Below are 27,563 nucleotides of genomic sequence, written 5' to 3'. Positions count from 1 at the left end.
ATGCCGACTTTAGAAGCTCCAGACAAGAGGCGGAGAAAATTTAAGTACCGAGGCAAAGAAGCATCTGTGAGTATGAAGCACCTGACTCACTCTGCCAGGATGAGGACAGTAGAAAGCACTGGTTGAAATGCATTAAAAACGGAGTGGAGGGTAGGGAGAGGGAGATGACAAAGCAAAATGTTCATTGTAGATAGGTGTGTGGGTGTTCACCAAATAATTCCTTCCACTTTTCTGTATGTTTGAAATTTTCATAATAAACTCTTGAGGGTGAGCAGAACAAAAACTCAAGAACTTAGGAGTCAGGCACTTATGGACTCAAATCAAGGTGTCCATGTGATCTGGAACCTGTTAACTCAGAGCTTCAGTTTCTTCGTCTATAAAACAGGGCTGATACCTGCCTCTGAGGGACTGGATAGCAGCATCAGATGCCTGGCATACTACAGCCACTCATGTCCCGGAGGCTTACCAAGGAGCTAAAGTGTTTGGAATACACTGTGGCCAATAAGCACGTCTTGCAGAAATAAGACTTGGAATTGCAAAGTCCAGACTGTTCTTGCAGCTGCTCGGCTGAGCATGAGGGCCGGGGTAGGGAGCCTGTGCTGTGTGTGGATTCTCACTCTCATTCAGTTTCTCTGGTCTCAGTTTTCTAGCTCTAGCTCTGGGTCCTACATCTATGTATCTTAACTGTCATATAGAAGGTTGGGTACACCTGGGGAATCTGAAAGGCAGCTGAGGATGAGAGAAGCACAAAGTCACACAGATGGCCGGTTAGGAAAACACCCAGAGCCAAATCACTCTTACTCCCTTTCCAGCAAGCATGGCTGTCTGGCTTCCAAGACCACTACAGATGAAATTGAACCCTCTCTGTGGAGACCAGCAGGAAGGGCCAGGAGGTGAGAAGGGAGAACACGCAGCGAGGGGCCCCTTAGTGATGGGGCAACAGTACAATTGGCTCTCTGAGCCCCAAGGTGTCCCTGCGTTGCCAGATAACACCACAGTGACCCTATTTTCAATCAAGAAGGACATGGCTCGTTGAAGAAACCAGAAGTATCTAATACATATAAACTTCCTCAAATTAATACTTAAGTCTTCAGCCTAAAACTCGTCTGTCCATATGTGTTAGATCATTTCCCCAGGATTCTCAAAACTACAGTGTCTGAATTTCACTTGCTATAAGGAGACAAGGGTTGTTTTTATTTTTAATTTTAATCTCCTTCAGTCTGGTGTCCAAGTAAAATTCTCGGGACTGGATTAAGGTTTGAATGACTCAGGGAGTGATTCCCTAACAGCGGAAATGGTCGGGGACATCTGGGCCTGGGGGTGCCATTCGTAGCCCCAGGTGTCACCCCACAGTTGGAAGACCCAGGCCTGCTCTTCGGGAACTAATAGCACCAGTGACAATGTGCTCAGACTCAGAGCAACCGATGTCCCCACAGCCGAGAATCCTGGGCTGCCAAGGGCTTCCATGAACTTCCTTTACTTTGGGAAGAAGTTCGATTATTTTTCTAGATGGGGTGTAGGAGGAGAAAGCAGAGGAGGTAAACCAAGCCAAGACTATTTACTGGCTGTGTGATCTTAACTCCCAGCCTGTTGCACCTGTAAAATGAAATCAGATGCTTTGAAACGCGTGCTAAAGGCTAAACATGGTTACAGCCTGACTTCCCTGGTCTAAGTGCTCCAGCGCTTGCTTGCTTTCCCTCACTAGATGCGGCGGCAACAGCGGATAGTGGTCAACCTGCAGCTCCGGAAAGCCAAGAAAGATGAGCAGGCCTTAAAGAGAAGAAATATCAGTCTCTCCCCTGATCCAGCTTCTGAACAACTGACCAAAGGGGTATGTTGGAAGGTGGCATTTAGAGCATTTGTGTGTAAAATACGTCCTTAGTAAGTTTCTCTGGCTTGAAAATGTTTGGTTCAGAACTTGCGAGCTCTAATTGAGGGTCTTGAAGGAAAGGCTGTAGAGAGATCATCGTGAGAGCTAAGCTGGTGTGGTCCAAAAGATAAAGGTCATTATCTCTGTGGCTGTGAGTCTGGGATCTGAGTTCTAACGGGAAGGTGCTGCCTCTAATGGACAATTCACTTGCCACCACTCAGCCGGAAACAGGAAATGAGGGGTCACTAAGGTTATGACATCTCCTCACGACAGGTCAAGACTTGCCTAGCAGTTGAATGCTCCCCTCTGTTTTCCGTCTCCATCCTTGCTCAGTACAAATCTTGCTCAATACAACCTTGCTAACCTTGCTCAATACAAATCTGGGGTTGACCTCAAGGCCAGTACTGTATGTTTTTGTGAATCCTTTCCAGAATGCCCTGCCCAGGTTGTTTCCCTTCTTAGAACTCCAGTAGGATTGTACCTATTGTACATGCCTTTCCTGATCCACTCCTATCGGTGTCCCACTTTACCCACTCTGCTGGGCTTAGGGCTCCTAGAGGGCAGAGATGGGTGCCTTCTGGGCAGATGGACCTAGTGATGTGTTGCCGGCCATCGAACAGAGTGGCTGTAGGGCTCTACTTAGCTTCATTTGTCTAGAATGGTCCCTAAGAGGCCCCCTACCCAAGGAAGATGAAACTATGAAATGAAAGAGTTGTTTTCCTTTTTGTCCTGTACTAGCATGCCTTTAAAAAAAACAATTCATGCACCACAGAATTGACCCTTTTAAAGTACATAATCGGTGTTTTTCCGTGTATTCACAAGGTGTGTGACCATCACCACTAGCTAATTTCAGATCATATTCATCACCTCAAATAGAAATCACATACCCAATTAAGCAGTCACTCCCCAGGTCTCTGGTGACCACGAATCTACTTTCTGTCCCTACAGATTTACCTATTTCGGATATTTCCTATAAATGGAATCTTATAATATGTGGTCTTTTGTGCCTGGCTTATTTCATTTAGCATCATGTTTTCAAGGTTCAGCCATGCCATACCTTGTATCATTGCTTCATTCCTTTTGTGACTGAATAATATTTCATTACATGGATAGACCACATTTGGTTTACCCACTCATTAGTTGGTGGACATTTGGGTTGTTTCCACTTTTTGGCTATTACAAATAATGCTGCTATAAACATTTGTATACAAGTTTTTATGTGGACATGTTTTCAATTCTCGGGGGTATACACCTAGGAGTGGGATTGGTGGGCCATATGGTAATGCTATGTTTAATTCTTTGAGGAATTGCCAATGGTGAACTGAATAATGGCCCCCCAAATGTCTCCATCTCCTAATCCCCAGAATCTATGGATGTTACCTTATATGACTAAAAGGACTTGATAGACAATTAAGGATCTTCAGAAGGGGAGATTATGCTGGGTTATCTGATGAGTACAGTGTCATCACATCGATCCTTATAATAAGGAAGCAGAACAAGTCAGAGCAGAAGGTGCTATGATGACAGAGGCAGAGGGCAGTGTGCTGTGCTTTGAAGATGGAGGGAGGATGTCACAAGCCAAGGAACACAGGCGGCCGCGCCAAAAGCTGGAAAAAGGCAAGGAAACAAGTTCTCCCCTCAGAGCCGCCAGGAGGAACCAGCCCTTGACTTTAGTCCCGTGAAACTGATTATGCACATCTGACTTCCAGAACTGTGAGAGAATAAGCTGGTGTTGTTTAAAGCCACTAAATTTGTGGCACTTTTTACAGTAGCAATAGGACTCAAATATGCTGCCAAACTTTTCCCAAGGAGCTGCACCACTGTATTCTGACACTCTTACTAATACCTCTTATTGTCCATTTATAGATGACAGTTATCTACTGGGTGCGAAGAGCTATATTGCTGTGATTTTGATGTTTTTCTAATGACTGATGATAAGCATTTTTTCATGTGCTTATTGGCTATTTGTGTATCTTCTTAGGAGAAGTGTCTATTCAAACCATTTGCCCATTTTTAAAATCAAGTAAGTCGTCTTTTTATTGTTGAGTTCTAAGAGTTCTTTATATATTCTGGATACTAGACACTTACCAGATATATGATTTGCAGATAGTTTCTCCCATTCTGTGGGTTGTCTTTTCCCTTTTTTGATAGACTCCTTGAAGCATAAAAGTTTTAAACTTAGAAGCAGTCCAGTTTATCTACTTTTTTCCTTGGTTGCTTTCCTTTAGAATCCATGGCCTAATCCAACGTCTTGAAGCCTTACCCTGTGTTTTCTTCTAAGAGTTTTATGGTTTTAGCTCTTACATTCATGTCATTGGTCCATTTTGAATTATTAGGTTGGTGCAGTAATTGTGGCTTAAAAGGTTAAAAATCATTGCAAAAACCGCAATGACTTTTGCACCAACGTAATAATTTTTGTACATGGTGTGAGTGTGGTCTAATTTCATTGTTTTGCAGGTGGATATCCAGTTGTCCCTGCACTGCTTGCTGAAAAGACTATTCTCTCCCCACTGAATGGTCTTAATACCCTTGTCAAATATCAATTGACTATAAATATGGTTTATTTATAGACTCTGAATTCTCTTCCATTGACCTACATGTTTATCTTCAGGCCAGCACAACACAGACTTGATTACTGTAGCTTTGTATAGGTTTTGAAATTGGGAAGTGTGAGTCCTCCAGCTTCGTTCTTTTTCAAGATTATTTTAGCCGTTTGAGATCCCTTGCATTTCCATATGAATTTTAGAACCAGCTCATCAATTTCTTCAATAAACACAGCTCAGATTTTAATGGAGATTGCATTGAATCTGTAGATCAATTTGTGGAATATTGCCATCTTCACAATGTGAAGTCTTCCAATTCATGAACATGTGATAATTTTTTAATTTATTTAGATCCTCTCTAAATTCATTTATAATTTTCAGTATGTGTTACACTTTTGCTAAATTTATTCCTAAATATTTTACTCTCTTCAATGCTACTGTAAATAAAATTGGTTTCTTATTTTGCATTTTTCATTGCTAGTATATAGAAATACAATTGATTTTTGTATGTTAATCCTACAACCTAGCTGAACCTTGTTTATTAGCTCTCAATTTCTGTGCATGTAGGATTTCTATATCCAAGATCATGTTATCTACACATAGAGATGATTTTACTTCTTCCTTTCCAATCTGGATGCCTTTCATTCAATTTTCTTTCCTATGTAGCCTCTCTAGAACTTCCAATACTATGTAGAATAAAAGTAATAAGAGTGGCCATCCTTGTCTTCTTCCTGATCTTAAGGAGGAGGCTTTCAGTCTTTTACCATGATACCAGCTGTGAGTTCTTTTGTAGATGCCTTTATCAAGTTAAGGAAGTTCCCTTTTATTCCTAGTTTGTTGAATTTTTATTTTATATTATTTTATTTTATTTTAATCACAGGAGGGTGCTGGATTTTGTCAAACGCTCTTCCTGCATTTGTTGAGATGATCAGGTGATTTTTCCTCAGCATTCTATTGATATGGTATACTAAACTGATTTTTTTTAATTTATTGGGGTGACAATTGTTAGTAAATTTACATAGATTTCAGGTGTACAATTCTGTATTACATCGTCTATAAATCCCATTGTGTGTTCATCACCCAGAGTCAGTTCTCCTTCCATCACCATATATTTGATCCCCCTGACCCTCATCTCCCTCCCCCCACCCCCTTACCCTTTGGTAACCACTAAACTATTGTCTGTGTCTATGAGTTTTTGCTTCTCATTTGTTTGTCCTGTTCTTTTGTTGCTTGTGGTTTATATACCACATATCAGTGAAATCATAGGGTTCTCTGCTTTTTCTGTCTGACTTATTTCGCTTAGCGTTATACTATCAAGATCCATCCATGTTGTCACAAATGTTCCTATATCATCTTTTCTAACTGCCGAATAGTATTCCATTGTGTATATGTACCACAACTTCTTTATCCATTCATCTATCGAAGGACATTTTGGTTGTTTCCATGTTTTGCCCACCGTAAACAAAGCAGCAATGAACATTGGAGCACACGTGTCTTTATGGAGAAATGTTTCCAAATTTTTGGGTAAATACCCAGGAGAGGGATTGCTGGGTCATATGGTAATTCTATTTGTAATTTGTTGAGGAACCTCCACACTGCCTTCCATAACGAATGCACCAGTCTGCATTCCCACCAACAGTGTATGAGGGTTCCTTTTTCTCCACAGCCTCTCCAACACTTGCTACTATTTGTCTTGTTGATGATGGCCATTCTGACTGAGGTGAGGTGATATCTCAATGTGATTTTTATTTGCATTTCTCTGATGATTAGGGATGTTGACCATTTTTTCATATGTCTATTTGCCATTTGTATGTCCTCTTTGGAGAAATGTCTCTTCAGGTCCTCTGCCCATTTTTCAATTGGGTTGTTTGTTTTTTTGTTGTTGAGCTTCATGAGTTCCTTGTATATTTTGGATATTAGCCTCTTATCGGAGGCACTGTTTGCAAAAATCTTCTCCCATTCAGTTGGTTGCCTCTTTATTTTGTCGATGGTTTCTTTTGTTGTGCAGAAGCTTTTAAGTTTCATATAGTCCATTCATTTATTTTAGCTTTTACTTCCATTGCCTTTGGAATCAAAATCATAAAATGCTCTTTGAACCCAAGGTCCATAAGTTTAGTACCTATGTTTTCTTCTATGCAGTTTACTATGTCAGGTCTTATGCTTAAGTATTGATTCTATTTCAAATTAATTTTGGTACATGGTGACAGATAGCAGTCCAGTTTCATTCTTTTGCACGTGGCTATCCAATTCTCCCAGCACTATTTATTGAAGAGGCTGTCTTTCCTCCATTGTACGTTTTTAGCTTCTTTGTCAAAAATTATCTGTCCATATTTATGTGATTTTATTTCTGGGGTCTCAGTTCTATTCCATTGGTCTATGTGTCTGTTTTTCTGCCAATACCATGCTGTTTTGATTATTGTAGCCCTGTAGTACAAGCTAAAGTCAGGCAGTGTGATACCTCCAGCATTGTTCTTTTTTCTGAAGATTGCTTTGGCTATTCGGGGTCTTTTGTGGTTCCAAACAAATCTGATGATTTTTTGTTCTATCTCTTTTAAAAATGCCATTGGGATTTTGATGGGGATTGCATTAAATCTGTATATTGCCTTGGGTAATAAGGCCATTTTAAGTATGTTGATTCTTCCAATCCATGAGCACGGAGTGTCTTTCCATTTCTTTGTGTCTTCTTCAATTTCTTTAAAAAATGTCTTATAGTTTTCAGCATATAAATCCTTCACATCCTTGGTTAAGTTTATTTCTAGGTATTTTATTCTTTTTGCTGCAATTGCAAAGGGAATTGGTTTTTTCTATTTCTTTTTCTGAGATTTCATTGTTAGTATATAAGAATGCAATGGACTTTTGTACGTTGATTTTGTAGCCAGCAACTTGACTGTATTCATTGTTTGTTTCTAATAGCTTTTTGGTGGAGTCTTTAGGGTTTTCTATATATAGCAACACGTCATCTGCAAAGAGTGATAATTTAACTTCTTCATTCCCAATTTGGATGCCTTTTATTTCTTTCTCTTGCCTGCTGGCTCTGGCAAGGACTTCCAACACTATGTTGAAAAGAAGAGATGATAGGGGACAGCCCTGTCGTGTTCCTGAACGTAGAGCAAAGGGCTTCAGTTTTTCACCATTAATTATGAGATTAGCTGAGGGCTTCTCATATATGGCCTTTATTATGTTAAGGTACTTTCCTTGTATATCTATTTTATTAAGTGTTTTAATCATAAATGGATGTTGTATCTTAAATGCTTTTTCTGCATCAATTGATATAATCATATGGTTTTTGTCCTTTATTTTGTTTATGTGATGTATCACATTGATGGATTTGCGAATGTTGAACCATCCTTGTGCCCCGGGGATGAACCCCACTTGGTCGTGATGAATAATCTTTTTAATGCATTGTTATATTTGATTTGCTAGAATTTTGTTTAGGATTTTTGCATCTGTATTCATCAGAGATATTTGTCTGTAGTTTTCTTTCTTTGTGTTGTCCTTACCAGGTTTTGGTATCAGGGTAATGTTGGCCTCATAAAATGAGTTAGGGAGTACTGACTCTTCTTCAAGTTTTTGGAAGAGCTAGAGCAGTATTGGTATTAGATCCTCTTTGAAGATTTAGTAGAATTCACTGGTGAAGCCATCTGGTCCAGGACTTTTGATTTTGGGAAGGTTTTTGATGACTGATTCAATTTAGTTACTGGTGATCGGTCTGTTTAGATTTTCCAGTTCTTCATGGTTCAGCCTTGGAAGGCTATATGTTTCTAAGAACTTGTCCATTTCTTCTAGGTTATTGCATTTGGTAGGATACAGTCCTTCATAGTATTCTTGGATGATCCTTTGTATTTCTGTGGTGTCCGTGATAACTTCCCCTTTTTCATTTCTGATTTTGTTAATTAGTGTCTTCTCTCTTCTTATCTTAGTGAGTCTAGCCAAGGGTTTGTCAATTTTGTTAATCTTTTCAAAGAACCAGCTCTTTGTCACATTCATTTTTCCTATTGTCTTTTTGTTTTCTATTTCATTGAGTTCTGCTCTGAGTTTTGTTATTTCCTTTCTTCTGCTGACCTTGGGTTTCACTTGTTCGTCTTTTTCTTGTTCTTTAAGGTGTAACATGAGGTTATTTATTTGGTATTTTTCTTTTTCTTGAGATAGGCCTGTAATGATATAAATTTCCCTCATAAAACTGCTTTCGCTGCATCCCAAAAATTTTGGTAGGATGTATTTTCATTGTCATTTGTTTTTATGTATCTTTGATCTCTCCTCTAATTTCTTCTTTGACCCAGTCGTTCTTTAAAAGTATATTGTTTAATCTCCATGTATTTGTGTTTTCTCCTGCTTTCTTTTCGCAGTTGATATACAATTTCAAAGCTTGTGATCAGAGAATATGCTTGGTATGATTTCAATCTTAAATTTGCTGAGGCTGATTTTATGTCCCAATATATTGTCTATCCTTGAGAATGTTCCATGTACACTCGAAAAGAATGTATAGTCTGATGTTTTAAGATGAAGTGCTCTATATATGTCAATTATGTCCATCTCATCTAATGTGTCATTTAGGGCTGCTATTTCGTTATTTATTTTCTGTTTGGATGATCTATCCATAGCTGTCAATGATGTATTTAAGTCCCCTAGTATGATTGTGTTTTGGTCAATTTCTCCCTTTAGTTCTGTTAGTAGTTGTTTGGTATATTTCGGTGCTCCCTGATTGGGGGCATAAATATTGATGACTGTTATGTCTTCTTATTGTATAGTCCCTTTTACCATTATGAAATATCCATCTTTGTCTCTTGTTATCTTTTTCAAACTGAAGTTTGTTTCATCTGATATCATTATGGCTACACATGATTTTCTCTGGGTACCATTGCTTGGAGTGTCAATTTCCACCCTTTCACTTTGAGTCTATGCATATCCTTGTAGCTGAGATGTGTCTCTTGGAGACAGCATATGGTTGGATTTAGTTTTTTGTCAAATCTGCTACTCTGTGCCTTTTTATTGGTGAGTTCAGTCAATTTACATTTAGGGTAATTATTGATACATGAGGATTTCCTGTCATTCTTTCTTTAGTTTTCTGGTAAGGCTATGTCTCCATTGTTTCTTTGCCTTTTTGTTGTTGTCTATTATTTCTCTGTGGTGGTATTGTATGATGTTTCCCTCTGTTTCTTCTTTTATTACAGTACATGTTTCAGTTCTGGATTTTTTTTTTGAGTGGTTAGCCTTAAGTTTATGTAAAAGAAAGTTTGATATTTAGAGTATTCCATTTTCTTCAGCACGCTTACTTTCTCCATTCCCATATTCCGGTTCAGGCCTTTACTCTCCCCCTTTTTATGTTGCCACAAATTGTCCCTGTTGATGGTGGTCGAATAGCCTCCTTTAGTATTTCTTGTAGTGCAGGTCGTGTATTAGAAAATTCCCTCAGCTTCTGTATGTCTGCAAAGGTCTTTATTCCTCCTTTATATCTAAAGGAGATCTTTGCTGGATATATTATTCTTGGCTCATGATTTCTCTCTTTCAATAGTTTGAATATTTGGTTCCACTCCCTCCTGGCTTGTAGAGTTTCTGCTGAAAACTCTGATGATAATCTAATGGAGTTTCCTTTGTAGGTTACCGTCTCCTTTTCCCTGGCTGCCTTGAGGATTCTTTCTTTGTCGTTGATTTTAGACAGCTTCAATACAATGTGCCTTGGAGAAGGCCTGTTGGGATTGAGGTAATTAGGTGTTCTATTTGATTCTTGGATTCGAGGATCCAGTTCTGTCCACAAGTTTGGGAAGTTCTCATCAACAATTTGTTTGAATATATTCTCTGTTCCCTTCTCTCTTTCTTCTCCTTCTGGTATGCCCATTATTCTTATATTGCTCTTTCTGATAGAGTCAGAAAGTTCTTGTAGAGTTCTTTTATTTCTTTTAAGCCTCAAGTGTCTTTCTTCTTCCCTCTGTGTAATTTCCAGGTTTCTATCTTCGATGTCACTGATTCTTTCCTCCATCCGGTCAACTCTACTACCTAAGCTGGTTATTTCATTCTTAATTTCTTCTATTGAGTCCTTAATATCCAGAAATTCCATTTAATTCTTTTTTAAAATTTCAATCTCTTTTGTAAAATGTTCATGTTGTTCTTTGATTGTGTTTCTGAGTTCATTAAATTGCCTTTCTGTGTTTTCTTGCATCTCGTTGAGTTTTTTTCAGAACTGCAATCTTGAATTCTCTGTCATTTAAGTCACATATTTCCACATCTTTAAGTTCCTTTTCTGGAGACTTTTCACTTTCTTTCTGAGCGGTCTTGTTGCCTTTGTTATTCATGGCAATTACTGATTTATTATTTCTCTTCCTAGGAATCTACAGGAGTGGCTTCTGCAACAGGTTGATAGGAAGAGGTCTTTCTTTTGTTTTCCAGTATTTGTTGGTAGAACGTTTTATTTTCTCTCCGACTGCAGCCTTTTTTTCCTCTCTTATACAGTAGTACTATGTTTTCTCTGCACTATTCCAGCTTCTCACACAATGGGGGAATTCCCTGGGAGGCGGGCTTTTCCCCTGTTAACAGTTCTCCTGGGTCACAGGGTGCAGTGTCCGTGTGAGTATGTGGAGAGCTTTTGAAGTTCCAAAGCTCTTTCTGCACCAGATTCAGAGCCTGAATGTTTCAGCAGTTCTGTTTACTCCTGCAGGGATCCGCCCAGATAGGTGGGGCCAGGGGCGGGGTGAGTTGTGAGAGGTGGTCCAGGGCAATGTCGGCGACCACCACCACAGCCAGTTCCGCTTCCACAGCTCCCTCCCCTTTGCCGGAACTAGATGGGCTGCGAATCTGTATCTGCAGTCCACATTTCTCAGAACAGCAAATATTCTGTTCTTTTGATCTGACACTGGTACTGTTCCGCTTCTAGCACCAGGCAGGTGGGGGCGGTGCGAGCTCTGGGAGGGAAAGGAGGGGGCGGCTAGTCTCAGTGCCTAAGGCTTCCGTTCTCTGCTCAGCAGTGAGGGCTTAAACCACCATTTTCAGCCTTCTTCCCTCAGTCTTTGCTCCAAGGTCTCTGCCATGAGCGTTGAGTTCAGCCGTGTTATATGCTGCCCCCTCAGCCCTGTGGGCCGTAAGCGGAGCCCTAGCAGTCCGAGTTCTTCCCTCTCCCTCAGCTGCAGTGGTTCCGGGATGCAGCAAGCTCGGAGAACTGAGCTAGGTCTGCGTCCTGCGCCTGCCCGGCTCTGTCTCCGCACTTCTCCCTTCCCTCCTCCCTCACTCACGCAATTCTCCCACCTTTAGGTGAATTCAGTAGTGGGCCTCTTCGTCTTGCCTGTGTGCTGTGCAGGGAGTCCTTTGTGGAGTTATTGTTGTTCGATTAGTTGTAAATTCCAGTGGAGCTTACAGAGGCTCACCTCACGCTGCCATTTTGATGACGTCTCTGTTTTCATTCCTTTTATTTTTAATCCATTTGTGCCTTTGAATCTAAAGTATGTAGGCAGCATGTAATTGGATCATGGATTTTTAAAATCCATGCTACCAAAACTTGCTTTTTATTGGAATGTAATGTAATGTATTTTAAATGTAATGTATTTACATTTAATGCAATTACTAATAAAAATAGTATTTATGTCTACTATTTTGCTATTATCTATATCTAATGTCTTTTTGTGCCTATATTTCTCCATTTTTTGTGTGTGCTAAATAAATATTTTCTAGTTAAATATTTTACTTTTCCTGTTGTTTCTCTGGCTGTGTTTTTTAAGTTGTTTTCTTAGTTTTTGTCCGGGTGATAGTTAACATCTTAAAACAATCTAGTTTGGAGTTATATCAACCTAATTTCAATGGTATACAAAATTTGCTCCTCTATAGCTTCATTCTCTCCCCACCTCCTTTTGTTCTTTTTGTCACACAAGTTACCTCTTTATACATTGTATGCCTATCAGTATAGCTTTATAATTATTGCTTTATGCAGTTGTCTTTTAAATTATATAGAAAGAGTTACAATCAAAAACGTATTTGTATTCTTTATGTCTTTTACAGTTACCAATATATTTGTCTTTTCTGGTGTTCTTGATTTCCCATTATGACTTGAATTATTGTCTAGTTTCTAGTACCTGAAGAACTCTGTTGTACAGTGGGTTTCTAACAACAGATTTTCTTAGTTTGTGTTTATCTGGGAATGTCTTAATTTCTCCTTCATTATATTATAGTTTGCTGCATATGGAATTCTTGTTTGATAGTCTTTCATTCAGCATTTAGAATATGTCACCTTCTGTTCTCTGGTCTCCATGCTTTCTGATGGCAAATCAGCTCTTAATCTTATTGAGACCTCATGCATGATGAGTTGCTTCTCTTTTGCTGATTTTTTTAGATTCTCTCTGGTTTTGGCTTTCAACAGTTTGATTCTGATGTGTCTATGTTTGAATCTCTTGGGTTTTTCCTATTTGGAGTTGTTTGAGCTACTCAAATATGTAGATTAATTTTTCATCAAATTTGGTAAGATTTTGGAAATCATTTCTTCAAATATACCTGCCGCTTTCTCTCTTTCCTCTCTGTCCTATTTGTTATGTATCATATGTTGGTATGCTTGATGGTGTCTGACAGATATGCTAATTTTCATCTTTATTCTTTTTTATTTATCTTTCTCACAGTAGATAATTTCAATTGACCTATCTTCAAGTTTTCTAATTGTTTATTCTGTGTGTTTACATCTGCCCTTAAGCCCCTTAGTGAATTGGAAAGTTATTGTACTCTAATTGGTTCCTATTTATAATTTTTATCTCTTCATCAATATTCTCTGGTGGGACATCATTCTCATTCTTTCCTTTAGTTCTTTAGACGTGTTTTTTGTTTGTTTGTTTTGTTTTCTTTTCTTTTCACCTTGAACATATTTAAAGTCTTTGCCTAGTAAGATCAATTTTGGGGCTCCTCAGGGACAGTTTCTATTGATTTGATTTGCTTTCATGTGTACATGCCATACTTTGCATGTCTTGCAATTTCTTAGACAACTGGTCATTTTCAAAGATACAATATGGCAACTTTGGACATCAGATCCCTTTTGCCCAGGGTTTTTAGTTGTTGTTGGTTGTTGTTTGTTCAGTGGCTTCTGAACTACTTTTGTAAAGTCTGTTTTCTTTGTTATGTGTGGCCACTGAGTTCTTTGCTCAGTTAGCTTACTGGTCAGCTAATGATTAGACTGATTTCCTTAAACACCAAAAATTAACCCAATCTTTGCCAAGGTGTTCTATGTACCTGTTGGGGCATGCCTTCAACACTCAGCCAGGCCATTGACAACCCTGACTTAAACCTTCACTTCTTGCTTGCACAGACCATCAGGTCAGTCAGAGATAAGAGCTCAGTGCCTTCTCAGTTTTTTGTAAGCATGTGCACAGCCCCATACATGCCACATGGCTTTCTGGTTTTCAGGAGTATGTCAGAGCTTCCAAAGCCACGATGAACATCTCATTCCCTAGCTTTTCCTTTTTTTTTTTTTTGTTCTGTTAATCTATTTTTTTGCACCAATTGTTATTCAGCAAACCCCTTCCCCCAGTCAGCTGTGAAGTTAAACAACTTCCTCTAATTGTTTTTAACAAATACCCTCAGGGAAAAGAATTGTGTATTGTGTGAGATATCGGTCAAATAAAATGAATCTTACAAATGGGATCTCCCAGAAAACTACCAGACAGGTCAAATAATAATTGTCTGGGAATGAGACTTTAAAGGAGCAACAACTATTCTGTCTCCTCCAGTGGCTGCTGAGCTGTTTGTTTTCATGGCTACCATGAATCTGGGGGGTAGATGGGAATAAGGTAAGGCAAAATGCTACAATGCTCACTATTCTTACTTAGATCTAGATATTTTTCTTGAACATATCAAGAATTTAGGCTCTCATAAAACAAATTGCTAGAAGCTTTTGGTCAGTTTCTAGAGCTCTGAAAAGTGGATTCTGACGATTGTCAGTTTTCTTATTGCATTTATGGAGGAGAGAATTTTTGGAGGTCCTTTGCCATTTGGGCTGACATCCACTAGCATGTTCTTACTGCATGCCGTAAAAAAAGGTGTTGGGGATCCAAGTGACGATAGGAATTACCTGTCCCCTAGAGCATGAGGAGTGTGCTAGAGATCTGTGAGACCTATGAAACCACCAAATGCTCTTCCCTCTCCTGATATAGACCAGCATGCAGTTTGGAACATACTCATCAAGCCAGCCTGTTCGAAGCAGGTAGATGGCTAGACTAGACGACCTTCATGGTTCCTTTTGGCAGAAACTCTGACCTGAATGTGTGTCTTTTTGCAGGTCAGCCTCACCCTGGAAGAAATAATCAATGGTGTGAATGCCTCTGATCCAGCCCTATGTTTCCAGGCCGTCCAGGCAGCCAGGTATCACCAAACAGACTTCTGCTATTGGCAGGTTCATAGCTCGAAATGAGCTCCGGTGGCCTATTTGGTTTCTTGTCAGTGGCAATAATGCCCACACAATATAAGACAAGGCTAGTGTATCCAAAAGTGAGACTAAGTGTCTCCTCTACACTGTCCTTGAGAACAACTTAAGATATACAAGTGTTGTCAGAGATGAATTGCTTAATTTAAGTTGGCCTCTACAGGAATCCCGGTGATAGATAATACCTGAAGGGGAAAATGTGGCTTCATCACTGCAAAGTGCTATAGGCTAAACTCGAGGACATTAAGTGGCTCCGGTCAGCTGTTTGTGTCATGTGATAGTTAGGAATGCCAAGAATATCGAGAAAGGAGCTTCTTAATACCTGATTTATGTGGCTCATGTTTTGTTGTTTTCTACTTCATTGCAAAGGAAAATACTGTCGCAGGAAAGGAACCCTCCTCTAAACCTGATTGTTGAAGCAGGACTCATTCCCAGGCTGGTGGAGTTCCTGAAGTCTTCACTTCACCCCTGTTTGCAGTGTGAGGCCGCCTGGGCTCTGACCAATGTTGCTTCAGGGACTTCGGAGGAGACTCGAGCTGTTGTGGAAGCGGGAGCCATCCAGCCCTTGGTTGAGCTTCTGTCTTCCCCACATATGATTGTGTCTGAACAAGCAGTGTGGGCCCTTGGTAATATAGCAGGTGAGACTCTCCCTCAGGGGGGCTAAGAAAACAGTGGGCCAGGCACGTGGCATGCTATGGGAGTCCTTTGGATAGTATCGTGGACTCCATACTCTGAGTGCCTGGAAATTTTCCAAAATTGAGTCAAGTTCAGAGGCCAAAAATGGAAGCTAAAACCAGATAATGCAGTACATACTGAAGCTACAGGCTACCTAGGGACATCTGCCAATACCAGGTCCTACAGCCTCAGGTCTTGATGGTTTCGGGAACAAAGACAAGCCTTTGGTTCATGCAGAATGGGGGTTTATGACAGAGCCTTACATAACCTAGGACCCTAAAAGAATTCTACCTCCAGTGAAAGTTGCCAAAAGAACATACAAAAAGTGTTTCCTTAGCTTGGGGTAAAGGTCTTCCCTGAAAACACAATCCTAAGATTAGCCTTGTAGATTTGGGACTTGATGCCCTATTCCCTGCGTGGTCCAGGAAAGCCCGAGCTGGTGTCAGTGATGCAGGGTTGGTGGCTCCGGGATTCCTAGCTGAATATAAATAAAATGTTTTCTGGGGGAAATGAACTCAATTGCATCCCTCAGGATTTTGACAAAGTAAGATCAGCCAAAGATTAGCATTTTCAAATTCAAAGAATCAATACCCCACCAAGATCGAGTTAGCAGAAACAAACAGTATGATTTGACCTCCAAGGACTTCAGATATTGGGATTAGCAAACACAGAATATAAAATCAGTCTCCTTGTTTAAGTGCTTGCAGAAATAAAGCATCTATTGCAGAGACTTTGTCTCTCATCTTGCTTGATTCAGTAAGGAACTGGCAAAATTCGCTGGTATAATGTAACTTATGCCTTCCCTGATAGTTGAAGAATCACAAACTGAGGCTTCTAAGGTCTAAAATTGGTATACTAGCCAAAGTTGCAGAGAGCTGATGACAGCATCTATCCATCTCCCAGACTGTGCTCTAAGTTGCATTTGGAAGTTACTGCCCTGTGCCAAGGTCTTCTGGGAAGACAGTTTGGTCTGTAATGGCCTTTGTCTTCCTGAGAACCGCGCTGTGACATGCCGACAGCATTTAGAGCACACTGCCTAGGTCCAGGTGGCTGGCTCCTTTATGCGTCCACAGATCAGATTGCACATGGCTGTCCCTGCCAGGTGGTGCCTGCTCTGCACCGCACGCCTATACACCCAAACTTCATGGTGGAGACCCAGGGTCCAGTTCAGGGCTATCCTATCATCTACATGCCCAACCCAGGAAAGAGTTTTGGCCTCTTACCCTTTGCACAGACTTTTAAAATATTAGTCACAGACCTCAAGATTCTCTCTGTTCCCTCTTTGAAGGTCATGTTCTTATCTCTTTGTAGGTGATGGCGCAGAATTCAGAGACTTGGTTATCACGAGCAATGCCATCCCACGTCTGCTGGCCCTGGTTTCATCAAATATACCAGTGAGTATCTTTAAATTAGAAAACCCAGTTAGGTAAGAAGTTCTCAAAGTTGGGAAGTTGGGGAAGTACTTCCAAATCAACGCGAGGCCATGTGGTTATCACCTGGCCCCGCGTGACAGCAATTATAAACAAGTCCTAGGACTGACTATCACTTCAGATAGAAATTGATCCAAATTTGTCCTCGGCAGGCAGGAGTGCTGATCTTTCTGTTGAGGGTATTGGAAGGAGTCCATTAAGCTTTTTCTAAGCTTACATTCCAGCAAAAGTAGATGACTAAGCTCTCCATTCGAAGAGCACAGAATTGGTGGCTCACCAGTTCTCTTCTTAGGTAATAGGGTCTAAGTTTGAAGCTTAGAGTCAAAATTGATCGATGTGACAAGAACAGAGGCCTCCCTGGATTAGAAGTTAAATTTGGGTTGTAGCTTTGCCTCAAACAAAAATGAAGAGAGGTTAGCTTCCAAAACCCAGGGGAATACACACTCAGTCCTCAAGGTGGGAGAAGATCTGACATGGTTAAACCCAGAAAAGGCTGGCATGACCACGGGGTTTGTAAGAGAGAGCAGTGTGAGGTGGCACGTGGGCCAAGGGACTTTGCCGTCATCCTGGTGTCACAGAGAAGCCTTTGGAGGATTTCAAGGCAGGCAGGGAAGTGGTCTGATCTTTCAGAAAGACGCTCCTGGCTGCTTGTTGTAGGATGATAGCAGATGATGGTGAAGCTGATGGACCTGGGATACCGCTGTACCAGACATAGAAGTGAGACAGAAAAAAACAAGGATGCCCCAGATTCTGGTGGTTTGAGATGACTGTCCTCCTAGAGACGTGAGGACGATGGAGGGAAGGAGGCATCAGAGGCTTAGTTGTACATTTAAGTTGAAGTCAGTGAGAAGCACCGTGAGAGCAGTGTCAGGTAGGTGGATGTGCAGCTCTAAATACTTATCTCTGTGCTCACGTGTGTCACCCAGCTGGGCAAGACCAACCAGAGCAGGGCTCAGCAAACCCAACCTGGCCAGCTGCTTGCTTTGTAAATAAAGTTTTAGTGGAGCACATTCATTGACGTACATATTGTCTGTGGCTTTTGTAGTGTTACAAGGGCAGAATTGACTAGTTGTAACAGACCCTATGGCCCCGCAAAACTGAAAATGTTTACCGCCTGGTCCTTTACAGAAAAGTTTGCCAACCCCCTGACCTAGCGTGTGAGGAGAGCCCGGGACCAAGTCCTGGGGCTCTGACATTCATAGGTCGGGCAGAGCCTGCCAAGAACACCGAGAAGAAAGTCTATTCAATAATAGAAAACCAGGTTTGGTATCACAGATGCCAAGAAGGAAACAACTGGCTACTAAATACAATGGAGAGAGACAGTAAATTTAGGACGGGAAAGCAGCTGTGGGATTTGGTGACTTGGAAGGAGCTGATTTCATCACTAAGAAGTAGGGACAGAAACCAGAAGGACAGATGGAAAGCTACAGGGTGGATAGCGAATATAGATGGCTCCTTAAGAATGGACTCAGAAATAAGAAGTGGGATGATAGCTGGAGAGGTGCCAGGGGTCAGGGTTGAAGGTTGGAGAGTGTGTTTCTATACTGATGGGAGAGATCCAGGGGAGAGGTAATCTGGGGACTGATCTTTAAAAGTGAAAAGTGATGGAATCCAGGGGCAGGCAGGGTAGGAAGGCTGGTCCTCGGCTAGACGATCAGAAGAGTGGTTATGATGTGTTGGTTTCAGACGGGTAGGAAGGATATGTAACTCTTGCTGCAGCTTTGATTTGCCAGTGAAAAATGAAATGAGGTCATCAACTGAGTGTGGTGGGGAAGAACTCTAAAGAAACCTCCATCAAACATTTGCCTATAAAGCATAAAGCTCATTCTTGGTGTCCCTCACTATAGAGGACAAATTCCTGTTTGACGCTCAAATGTTGTGGTTCATGCTGGTCAATAATATCAATCAAAGCCGGCAAGGACATGGTGCCGCCTGCGTTGTTTCTTCTTGGCACGCGATGCTGGAAGCAGTCTCTTGTTACAGATTACATTTCTGCGGAACATCACGTGGACCTTGTCCAACCTGTGCCGGAACAAAGACCCATACCCTTGCAAAAAAGCCGTGAAGCAGATGTTGCCCATCCTCTTCCACCTCCTGCAGCACCAAGACAGCGAGGTTCTCTCTGACGTCTGCTGGGCCCTCACCTACCTCACGGATGGCAGCAATGAGCGCATCAGCCAAGTGGTTGACACAGGGTTCCTGCCCAGGTTGGTTGAGCTCATGGCCAGCTCGGAACTCAACGTCTTGGTAAGTGTCCCAGGTCCCATCTGTGTCGGTATGGGCCTGCCGATAGTCATGCATTGTTTTCACTTTAGCAAGGTCTGTTCTTTCCCCAGCCCTGGTCTTCCACACTCAGCTCTAATCCTTTACCTCAAACAAAGTTTGTTGTCTGCATTTCCCTGGTCTCTGCCACTCTCGAAGCCAAACACTTGTATCTATTTTGATCCCAAATCCTAGAGGGTCTTAAGTAACGTACTTTTCCTTAATCTGATAACTAGAAAATACAGATTAAAATTGCTTACAATCCCTCCAATCAGTCAACTATTATTTTGCGGCCTTTCCTTCTAGTGGTCTATGCAAGTAGCCATTAATAAATTTGTTTATACAGGATGTGTGTGTGTGTGTGTGTGTGTGTGAGTGAGTGTGTGTGTGTAAAACTCATGTAATATTTAAGTTTCTTACTAAAGTGTAAAAGGAAATTCCCTCTTATCCTTTCCCTAGTTCTCTGAGACTATTTCAGATATAGATGAAAAGTAAGTAAAAGCAACATCAAATACTTTTCTGTGTCATGAAACATGCCACTTACAGAATATACTTCTTGAAAATGTAGTTTACAATGTGGGTGCCCCTTTTGACTTCTGTGCATGATGCTGTATGTTACGCAGCCTTCGTGATCATCTATTCTGAGAGTAGCATTGTATTCCTCAGAGGTCAAGGTTAGTTTGCGGATAGTGCTGGTGGATGGAGGGTGTGAAGAGAATATCTATAAGAAGTTCCTCATTCTGGGGGTTTGGGCCCAAGTTGCCGGTCCTGGCAAGGCTGTGATTGGCCTATAGCATGCCTTCCACCTGTCACCTGAGTAGCAGATACCCAGTGTAATAGGCTGGGGAAACTCTAGGATTGTTGATGGGCTGCACTGGGCTGCCACCACAGTGCAGAGAAACCAAAATAAAGCCACAGTCAATCCTCCTAGGACAATTGTCTTGAGTCCAATCGTAGACCCCTCCTGCGGACCTTCAGCGTTCTTGAGAGGGGTGTTTGTGATGATGCCAACAAATGCCGTTGGGACCTTATTAGCTCCAATTAAAGATACAACAGAAACGTGACACTGGTGCTAGCTATAAATTCAATCGACATTATAAACACCATCATCAATGTTGTAGCTTTCCCAGTCTAAGGATGTGAAAGGGACCACGTCACTTCTTGATAAAAGTATCCCTTGACCTCTATCCCACTTGAGTCAGAACTACTAGGAAGCTGGCAAGTACCTATAAGCTCTATAAACAGCTATCAATGTGTTGAATTAACAAGGGTCGTGGATATAACCATTGTTCACGGGCTTCCAGAGAGCCATCAGCATAGCATGACTCATGCTTGGGAGGGCACACATCGTGGTGTGATTGTCACCTTTCACTGGGATAAACCTGCAATACTTGGTGACGCTTCTAGCCTTGTTCTTCCAGACCCCCTCTCTCCGCGCTGTGGGGAATGTCGTCACGGGAACGGACCTCCAGGCGCAGGTGGCCATCGATGCAGGCATTTTGAGTGTGCTGCCCCGACTCCTGAGGCACCCCAAATCTGCCATCCAGAAGGAGGCAGCCTGGGTCCTGAGCAATGTGGCTGCGGGGCCCCACCAGCACATCCAGCAGCTGATTGCTTGCAATGTGCTGCCTCCCTTGGTGTCGCTGCTAAAAAATGTAAGTGGCACACTTGGTCCAACTGGCCGTGTATTGAACTCCTTCAGGAATTCAGGCACAGGTAAAGAAGCTAACTAATTGAGATCACAACGGAGCTATGAAACATTAGCTTCCTAGCTCTCCCCAAAACAAAAACAAAAAAGAAAAGGTCATCGCATTTTGAACAACCCATGAAAAATTTAGAAGACTAAACAAGCATTGTTCATCAAAAAGGTGGCCCCACAGCTCAAATATCCAGAAAAATCTTGAGCTGATAAATAGTGGTTTATCTCTGTGTAATGTTCAAAGAATGTGCCACCTACTCTCTACTTGCCAAAAGAGGGAAAAGTTTTGTTTTGTTTTAGGAGGAAAAACATATCTGGTTATGGTGATATAATATACTGAAGAAAGGTGGCCTTTTCAGTATAAAAATCACATTGATTAAAGTGGTAATATACACAGAAAATCCAAATGTGAAAGTCGAAGTACAATAAAGCTTCCTTCTTCCTCCTGATTGTCACTTCCGTACTCCCCAGGACAATATCATCAGTATTTCTTCTTGCCACCTTTTTAATAGATGAGGTGTGCTTTCCTGCTCAGGTGTTTCTGCTCTGAGATTGGATGGTGGGTTCTCAGGTTTCCATTAAGTATGAAAAGCTAGGTCAGGTGTAAAACCCCAACCATAGCATCTTCCAATCTATTAGACGCTTCCTATCCTGTGTTCTGTGAGTCTGTCCATATTCTAATCAGAAGCCTCCAGTCATGAATCAAGAAGTAATCTCATTTCAAACTCTGCCTTTTGAACTATAACTCGCTTGGAGCCATAAGTTGTTTGGTTTTTTATTTTTGCCTTAAATTGAGGTCACAGTTTTCCCAGGCCACAAAATGGGAACAACTCCTTCTGCCCAGGCCTAGAAGGATCCAAGATAAATTACTCCCATATCTCTGGGCCAAATGCTTTTCATAAATGCAAGGGATGCAATGAGTGATATTTCAGTGGTCTTCTGTCACCTCGGGGCTGGCTCAGTCCCTAAGATCACATCTGTGTGCTCAGCTTTATAACTATGGAGCTTCTTGCCCAAAGTTTTACTGGGCAGAAAGACTGGAAATGTAGACATAGGCTAGAATCTAAACTTCCAAGCATAATGTCTAATTTAGATCAATTACCTGGATTGGTATATATTGGTTCTATTTTTCCCATAACCTGACTTAAGGAAATGAGTCTGTTTGAACTTAGAAACTGCCTCTCAAACCCCGTATGAGTCCGCCTGCCTCTTTCTTGGCTTTTCACAGATGCTGTCTTTTGCTACAGAACTAGAGGCAAGTTTCAGGGTGTTCTATGTAAATTGCATGGACAGTTCTGGCTGTCACAGCCTACCTAGAAATTGAACCAAGTTAGTCTTACTATATTTAAGTACTTCAGGATCTGTAAAGAATGTAAATATTCTTTCTGCAGGGAGATTTTAAAGTCCAGAAAGAGGCTATCTGGACAGTGGCTAACTTCACAAATGGGGGCACCGTGGACCAGCTGATCCAACTTATCCACGCTGGAGTCTTAGGGCCACTGGTGAACCTGCTCACCATCCGAGACACCAAAATTATCATCATCATCCTGAATATCATCAATTTTCTCCTCCAAGTGAGCTGTTCTGAACAGGTTGGTTTCTCAATAGCAGTCACCAGACTTAAGACATTTAATGTGGTTCTTAGAACCCCTTCCCTCTCCTAGCCACCCCCACCCCCATCCTTTTCCTCTGTCCAGATGTTCTACGGAGAACAAGAATAAGAGGACTTTCAAAGAAGGTCCATTATCTTCATTTTCTCAAATGAGAATCTTTGCGCCCAGCACTGTTTTAGATGCTCAGGATATGACAGAGCAAAGTCCTTGCTCTCATCGAGCCTATGTAGTGGTAGCGAAGGGAGCAGACACATCAGGTGGGGCGTTGTGGGTAATGTAGCTGATAAAGAGGTAGTCACTGATGGCTCAGAGTGCGGAGGGCACGATGATCTTTAATATGCAATAGTTACGAGGAACTTCTCTGAGGAAGACTATTTGAGCAAAGACCTCAAAGAAGTGTGAGTCATGTGGCCACCTGGGAAAGAACATTCTAGGTCAAAGGAAGAGCAAGGGGGAGGGTGGCCAGAACAGAGCAAAGGGATGGAATGGAAGATAATGGGAGATCAGACTCAGGGCACCCAGGGGCCAGATCTCATAAGGTCCATGAGATCTCTGATTGACTCCAAGTGAGATGGAGAAACCAATCGATGGGGGTGGGGGTTGGGAAGGGAGATTGTCATTTTGTGAGGGGTGAAATGTCTAACTATTGCATTGTTTTATACACCTGAAATTGAAAAAGAAAAAAAAGAAGAAAAAAAGAAACCAATCAATAGTTTGAAGCAGAAAACAAATAGGGAGCCACGTGACGGGCTCTTTTAGAAGGCTGAAACATAGGGTATACTTGAAGGAGCAGCAAGAAGTTAGCAGGGATATATATAAGGGACCATACTAGAGGTATTTTCCATTCATCTGTGTGGCTGGGATAATGGACTACAAAGGCTTGAATTAGAATTCTAAAAAGTCCTACTTCTGAAATAAAGGTAAGTTAAGCCAATATTTTTATACTGTTTGTGTTCGTTTTCTATTGCTACATAACAAATTAGCACTCAGTGGCTTAAAACACGCATATATTGGCGGTGGCCGGTTAGGTCAGTTGCTTAGAGCGTGGTGCTGGTAGCACCAAGGTTGTCGGTTCGATCCCCACATGGGCCACTGTGCGCTGCGCCTTCCTTAAATACGAAAACAAAAAACCCACGTGTATTATCTCACATATTATAACTTCCGAGGTTAGGAGCAGCTTATCTGGATTGTTCTGGCTCAGGGTCTCTCATGAAGTCCAAAATGTCACTTGGGGCTTTGGTCTCATTGGAACACTTGCTGGAGGCTCAGGGTCAGCTTCCAAGATGGCTCCCTCACACACCTGGCAAGTTATTCTCACCACACGGACTTCTCCATTGGATGCTTGAGTGTCCTCACGTTGTGGCAGCTGGCTTCCTCTGGAGCACATAAGCTAAGGAAGCAGGTGGAAGGCCCCCTGTCTTTTAGGATCTATAAAGGGGTTCATTTCAGCAACATCCTATTGGTTACACAGATCAGCCCGAGCCTACACAAGGGTGTGAATAGCAGGAGACAGGAACCATCTGGGGCTAACTTGGTTAAGATCCTTTTGAAAAGTTTCAAAGTAACACCAGGGAACTCCTTTTGAAAGCTCCCTTTAAGCACCCTTTTCATGTAACTGTCTTGGAAAGAACAGACCTGAGTCAAGAACAGATTTGAAACACAGTCCAATTAGACACTGAGATTTCGAGTAAATCACACAGAGAGTAGAGAGTTGGCAGCCAGCAGACAAAGTTGGACATAACACATTTGTGAAAGCACACTTGTGCTTTCATCTGCTTCATTTAAATTAAACACTTGGGATTTTTCCTTGGGAGAGTCTGATCAAATCACATCTGATGAACCAGTGAAGCCCCTGGATCAGAGACAGTAGGTTAGAAAGATCGAGATGAAACAGGAGAAAGCCTCAAATGGGCAGCAGAGTGCACTTGAGGTTCTTTGAAGTAACTTTGGGGCCATTTGCTATTAGGGTCCAAAGTCCTTCTCCAGGGCTCCTGCTGCTCCACAGCCCAGTTTTCTTTCTGAGGCTAACTTAGCATGTCGATTCCTCTCTTACCACGTTTCCCTGAAAATAAGACCTAGCTGGACCATTAGCTCTAATGAGTCTTTGGGAGCAAAAATTAATATAAGACCCAGGGAAACTCGGTAGTTTATTCACTCAAATCCAGTAACTCATTTTGGACCCACAGAGAGGCCCAGAGGGTGTCAAGGCTTAAACAGACTCTCATTGGGTAAACAATATGGCGCAAAGGATGTTGCATTTGCTCCACAAGAGGTTTTTTATTACTGCTCACAAAATAGCGAGCAGAGTCCTTCCGGGTATGACAGCAAAGTTTGTTCTTTATCTCTCTCTGCAGCTGAACTACTCCCTCGTCTCATAACATGCAGTACTTACTGCTTCAAAACTTTGTCCTCGCCGTTCCTTCTTTTGGGAATGTCACTCTCCTATGATCGACCTGGCACAGTATTGTTCATTTATGCCTTGTATTACAGTCGGAGCCATCTGTGCACATCTTCTGTAACTTAAACCTCTGACCATTTGCTACATTATACTTTCTACACCATAACAATTATTTACATATTTCTACAACATTACAATTATGTCTCCCCGATAGTATGGGTTACGAAAAGTCTCCTGTAAATCACATCAGTATCTCCAGTTTGCTTGCCTCGCCTATCGTTTATGGACACATGTTGGAGTGAATGAATAGCCCTGGACGATAAAGCCTCCCACGTTATTTGTTTCCCGGGACTTCGTTATTTGCTGTGGTACAGTTACTGAGGGCCTCTTGTCTCATCTCTCAACGCTTTCAGGGAGTATAGGTCCAAACACCTGCATTTGCCTAGCTTTACTTGAACATTCTTTCAAACTGTTATTTAAAGCAATTTCTGTTAATTAGACAGGGGCTAGCTACTAAATATCAATAGTGATACATGAATGGATGACAGCACATTCAGCAAAAGAAATAGTGTATGTTGTGCAGTGAAGAGAAACCTAAATATGTGTAACACAAATAGCCAAAATGGGAGGGCGACCGTGCAATTTTAAATCAATGTGGGAAAAGTGAAACCTTGACTGCCCATTCGGGAACGGGATTCTTGGTCTGATTCCACCGGGAAAGCTGCCCCACCTCAGGCTTTTGCCAAGAGTCTCACTAGCTCTCATCCCGCCACCCCCCAGGCAGCAGAGAAGCTTTTGGAGAAGGAAAGCCTGTGCCTTCTGATTGAAGAACTTGGTGGGGTTGATAGAATCGAGGCTTTGCAACTGCATGAGAACGATCAGGTTGCCCTGACTGCTTTGAACATTATCGAGAACCACTTTTAGAGGTAGGTGACCTCCTTGTGTAAGACCATGCCCATACCTCTTGGTGGGCCACAATCGCAGGTGATCACCTGGCAGGGGCCTGTGTTGCCACTGCGAGGCGAGTGACAGGACAGGCGGGCTTCTCTCGTGCCTCAGTTCTGAGTTTCTCCCCAAGCCATGCTGTACGGCCGCCTTGGAGTGGCAGCTCTGACTCCTGGAAACCATTCTAGTCCCACAGAAGCCTGTCCTGTTGCCTCTGGTTTCAAATTTCAGTCTTGTTTTCCTACTTGTTTTCCTACTTTCCAAACTTTGCGGGAGGGGAATAGGATGAGAAGGGATGTAATGCTAAAATGACTTGTTATTGAAAAAATTAAACGAGGGCAGGCCAGCTTTTGAAACATCATTTTGCTATTTACTGCCTTCTGTTTCTTTCCAGAATAGGATGTTTGGGATGAAGTCTACAAGAGGCTTCTAAGTTTTCTGCAGGAGCAGGGAATAATGATCAGATAACAGACATTTTTTAAAAACTTTCATTGTAAAATATTACAAAATGTACCATTTTAACAATTTTAAATGTATAGTTTAGTGACAATTGCTGTGCAGCTATCGCCACTGTGCAATTCAGGACTTTTTCATCTTTCCAAACCATAATTCAGTCCCCTTTAATCACTAACTCCCCATTCCTCCTCCCCCAGCCCCTGGTAACCACCATTTTACTTTCTGTCTCAGTAAATTTGACTACTCTAAGTACCTCATTTAAGTGAAATCGTTAGTATTTGTCCTTTTGTGACTGGCTTATTTCACTTGGCATAACGTCTTCAAGGTTCAACCATGCTGTGGTATATGTCCGGATGTCTTCCCTTTTTAAGGCCAAATAATATTCTACTGTATGGATGGACCACAGTTGGCTTATCCATTCCTTCACTGATGGATACTTGGGTTGTTTCTACCCTTGGGCTATTGTGAATAATGTTGCTATGAGCATGGGAGTAGACATGCCTGTTCAAGTTTCTGCTTTCAGTTCTTTTCAGTATAAACTCAGAAGTAGACTTGCTGGATCATATGGTAGTTCTACTTTTAAAATTTGATGAGCCACCATACTGTTTTCCACAGTGGCGGCACCATTTTACATTCCCACCAGCAATGCACAAGGGTTTCCATTTCTCAGAATCCTCACTAATACTTATTTTCTCTTTATTTTTTTGTCATCGCCATCCTAATGAGTGTAAAGCAGTATCTAATTATGGTTTTGTTGGGCATTATGTTCGCTATGTTTCCTATGAGGAAGGTGAGCTCAAAGTTCTAGGTGGCCAGGTAAACATGGAGCGAGGAGGTTACAGAACAAGTGATACTGTTAGGTGTCAAACTTGAATCAGTAGCATAATCCAGAGCCATACAATAAATAAGACCAGGGCAGTGATTGTTGCTACCCAGACGCAGCTAATCTTGGTTTGGGACCAAGAGAATGCTCTCAAAGCAGAGAAGACCCAGACTGTTGATGAGCATCTTCTGAATTTAAACCTCCTCTTAAAACCTTATAATTAGGAGACTTGTCCCTTAAAGAAGGTTCGGATCAATAGGACTCCTCTAAGGGCTCGAGGTTAAAGACTTCTGATCTAGAAGTAACAGCTACACCCATTTGTATCCTTACTCACTGTAAGGCTAGCAGTCTATGTATCAAAAAACTGTTTTTTTATTTAAAAATAAGCCAGATACAAAAGAACAAATACTGTATAATTTCACTTACGTGAGGGACCTAGAGTAGTCATACTCAGAGAAAATAGAG

General features: G+C 41.6%; 1 protein-coding gene across 1 annotated transcript; it reads left to right on the top strand.

Annotated features, from left to right (window-relative positions):
* KPNA7 (karyopherin subunit alpha 7) lies at window positions 1-25,798 on the top strand (the record flags this gene model as incomplete). Its single annotated transcript, XM_081035563.1, has 9 exons — window positions 1-66; window positions 1,706-1,831; window positions 14,654-14,736; window positions 15,167-15,435; window positions 16,784-16,866; window positions 18,886-19,149; window positions 20,586-20,819; window positions 22,255-22,437; window positions 25,655-25,798. 9 exons carry the CDS (start codon window positions 1-3, stop codon window positions 25,796-25,798), a joined length of 1,452 nt encoding a protein of 483 aa, XP_080891689.1.
* Window positions 25,799-27,563: the final 1,765 nt, after the last annotated feature.

The sequence above is a fragment of the Rhinolophus hipposideros genome (genome assembly GCF_964194185.1).
Source record: "Rhinolophus hipposideros genome assembly, chromosome: 23".
NCBI lineage: Eukaryota > Metazoa > Chordata > Mammalia > Chiroptera > Rhinolophidae > Rhinolophus > Rhinolophus hipposideros.
The sequence above is the reverse complement of the archived record's forward strand: the minus strand, read 5'-3'. Positions and strand labels throughout refer to the sequence as shown.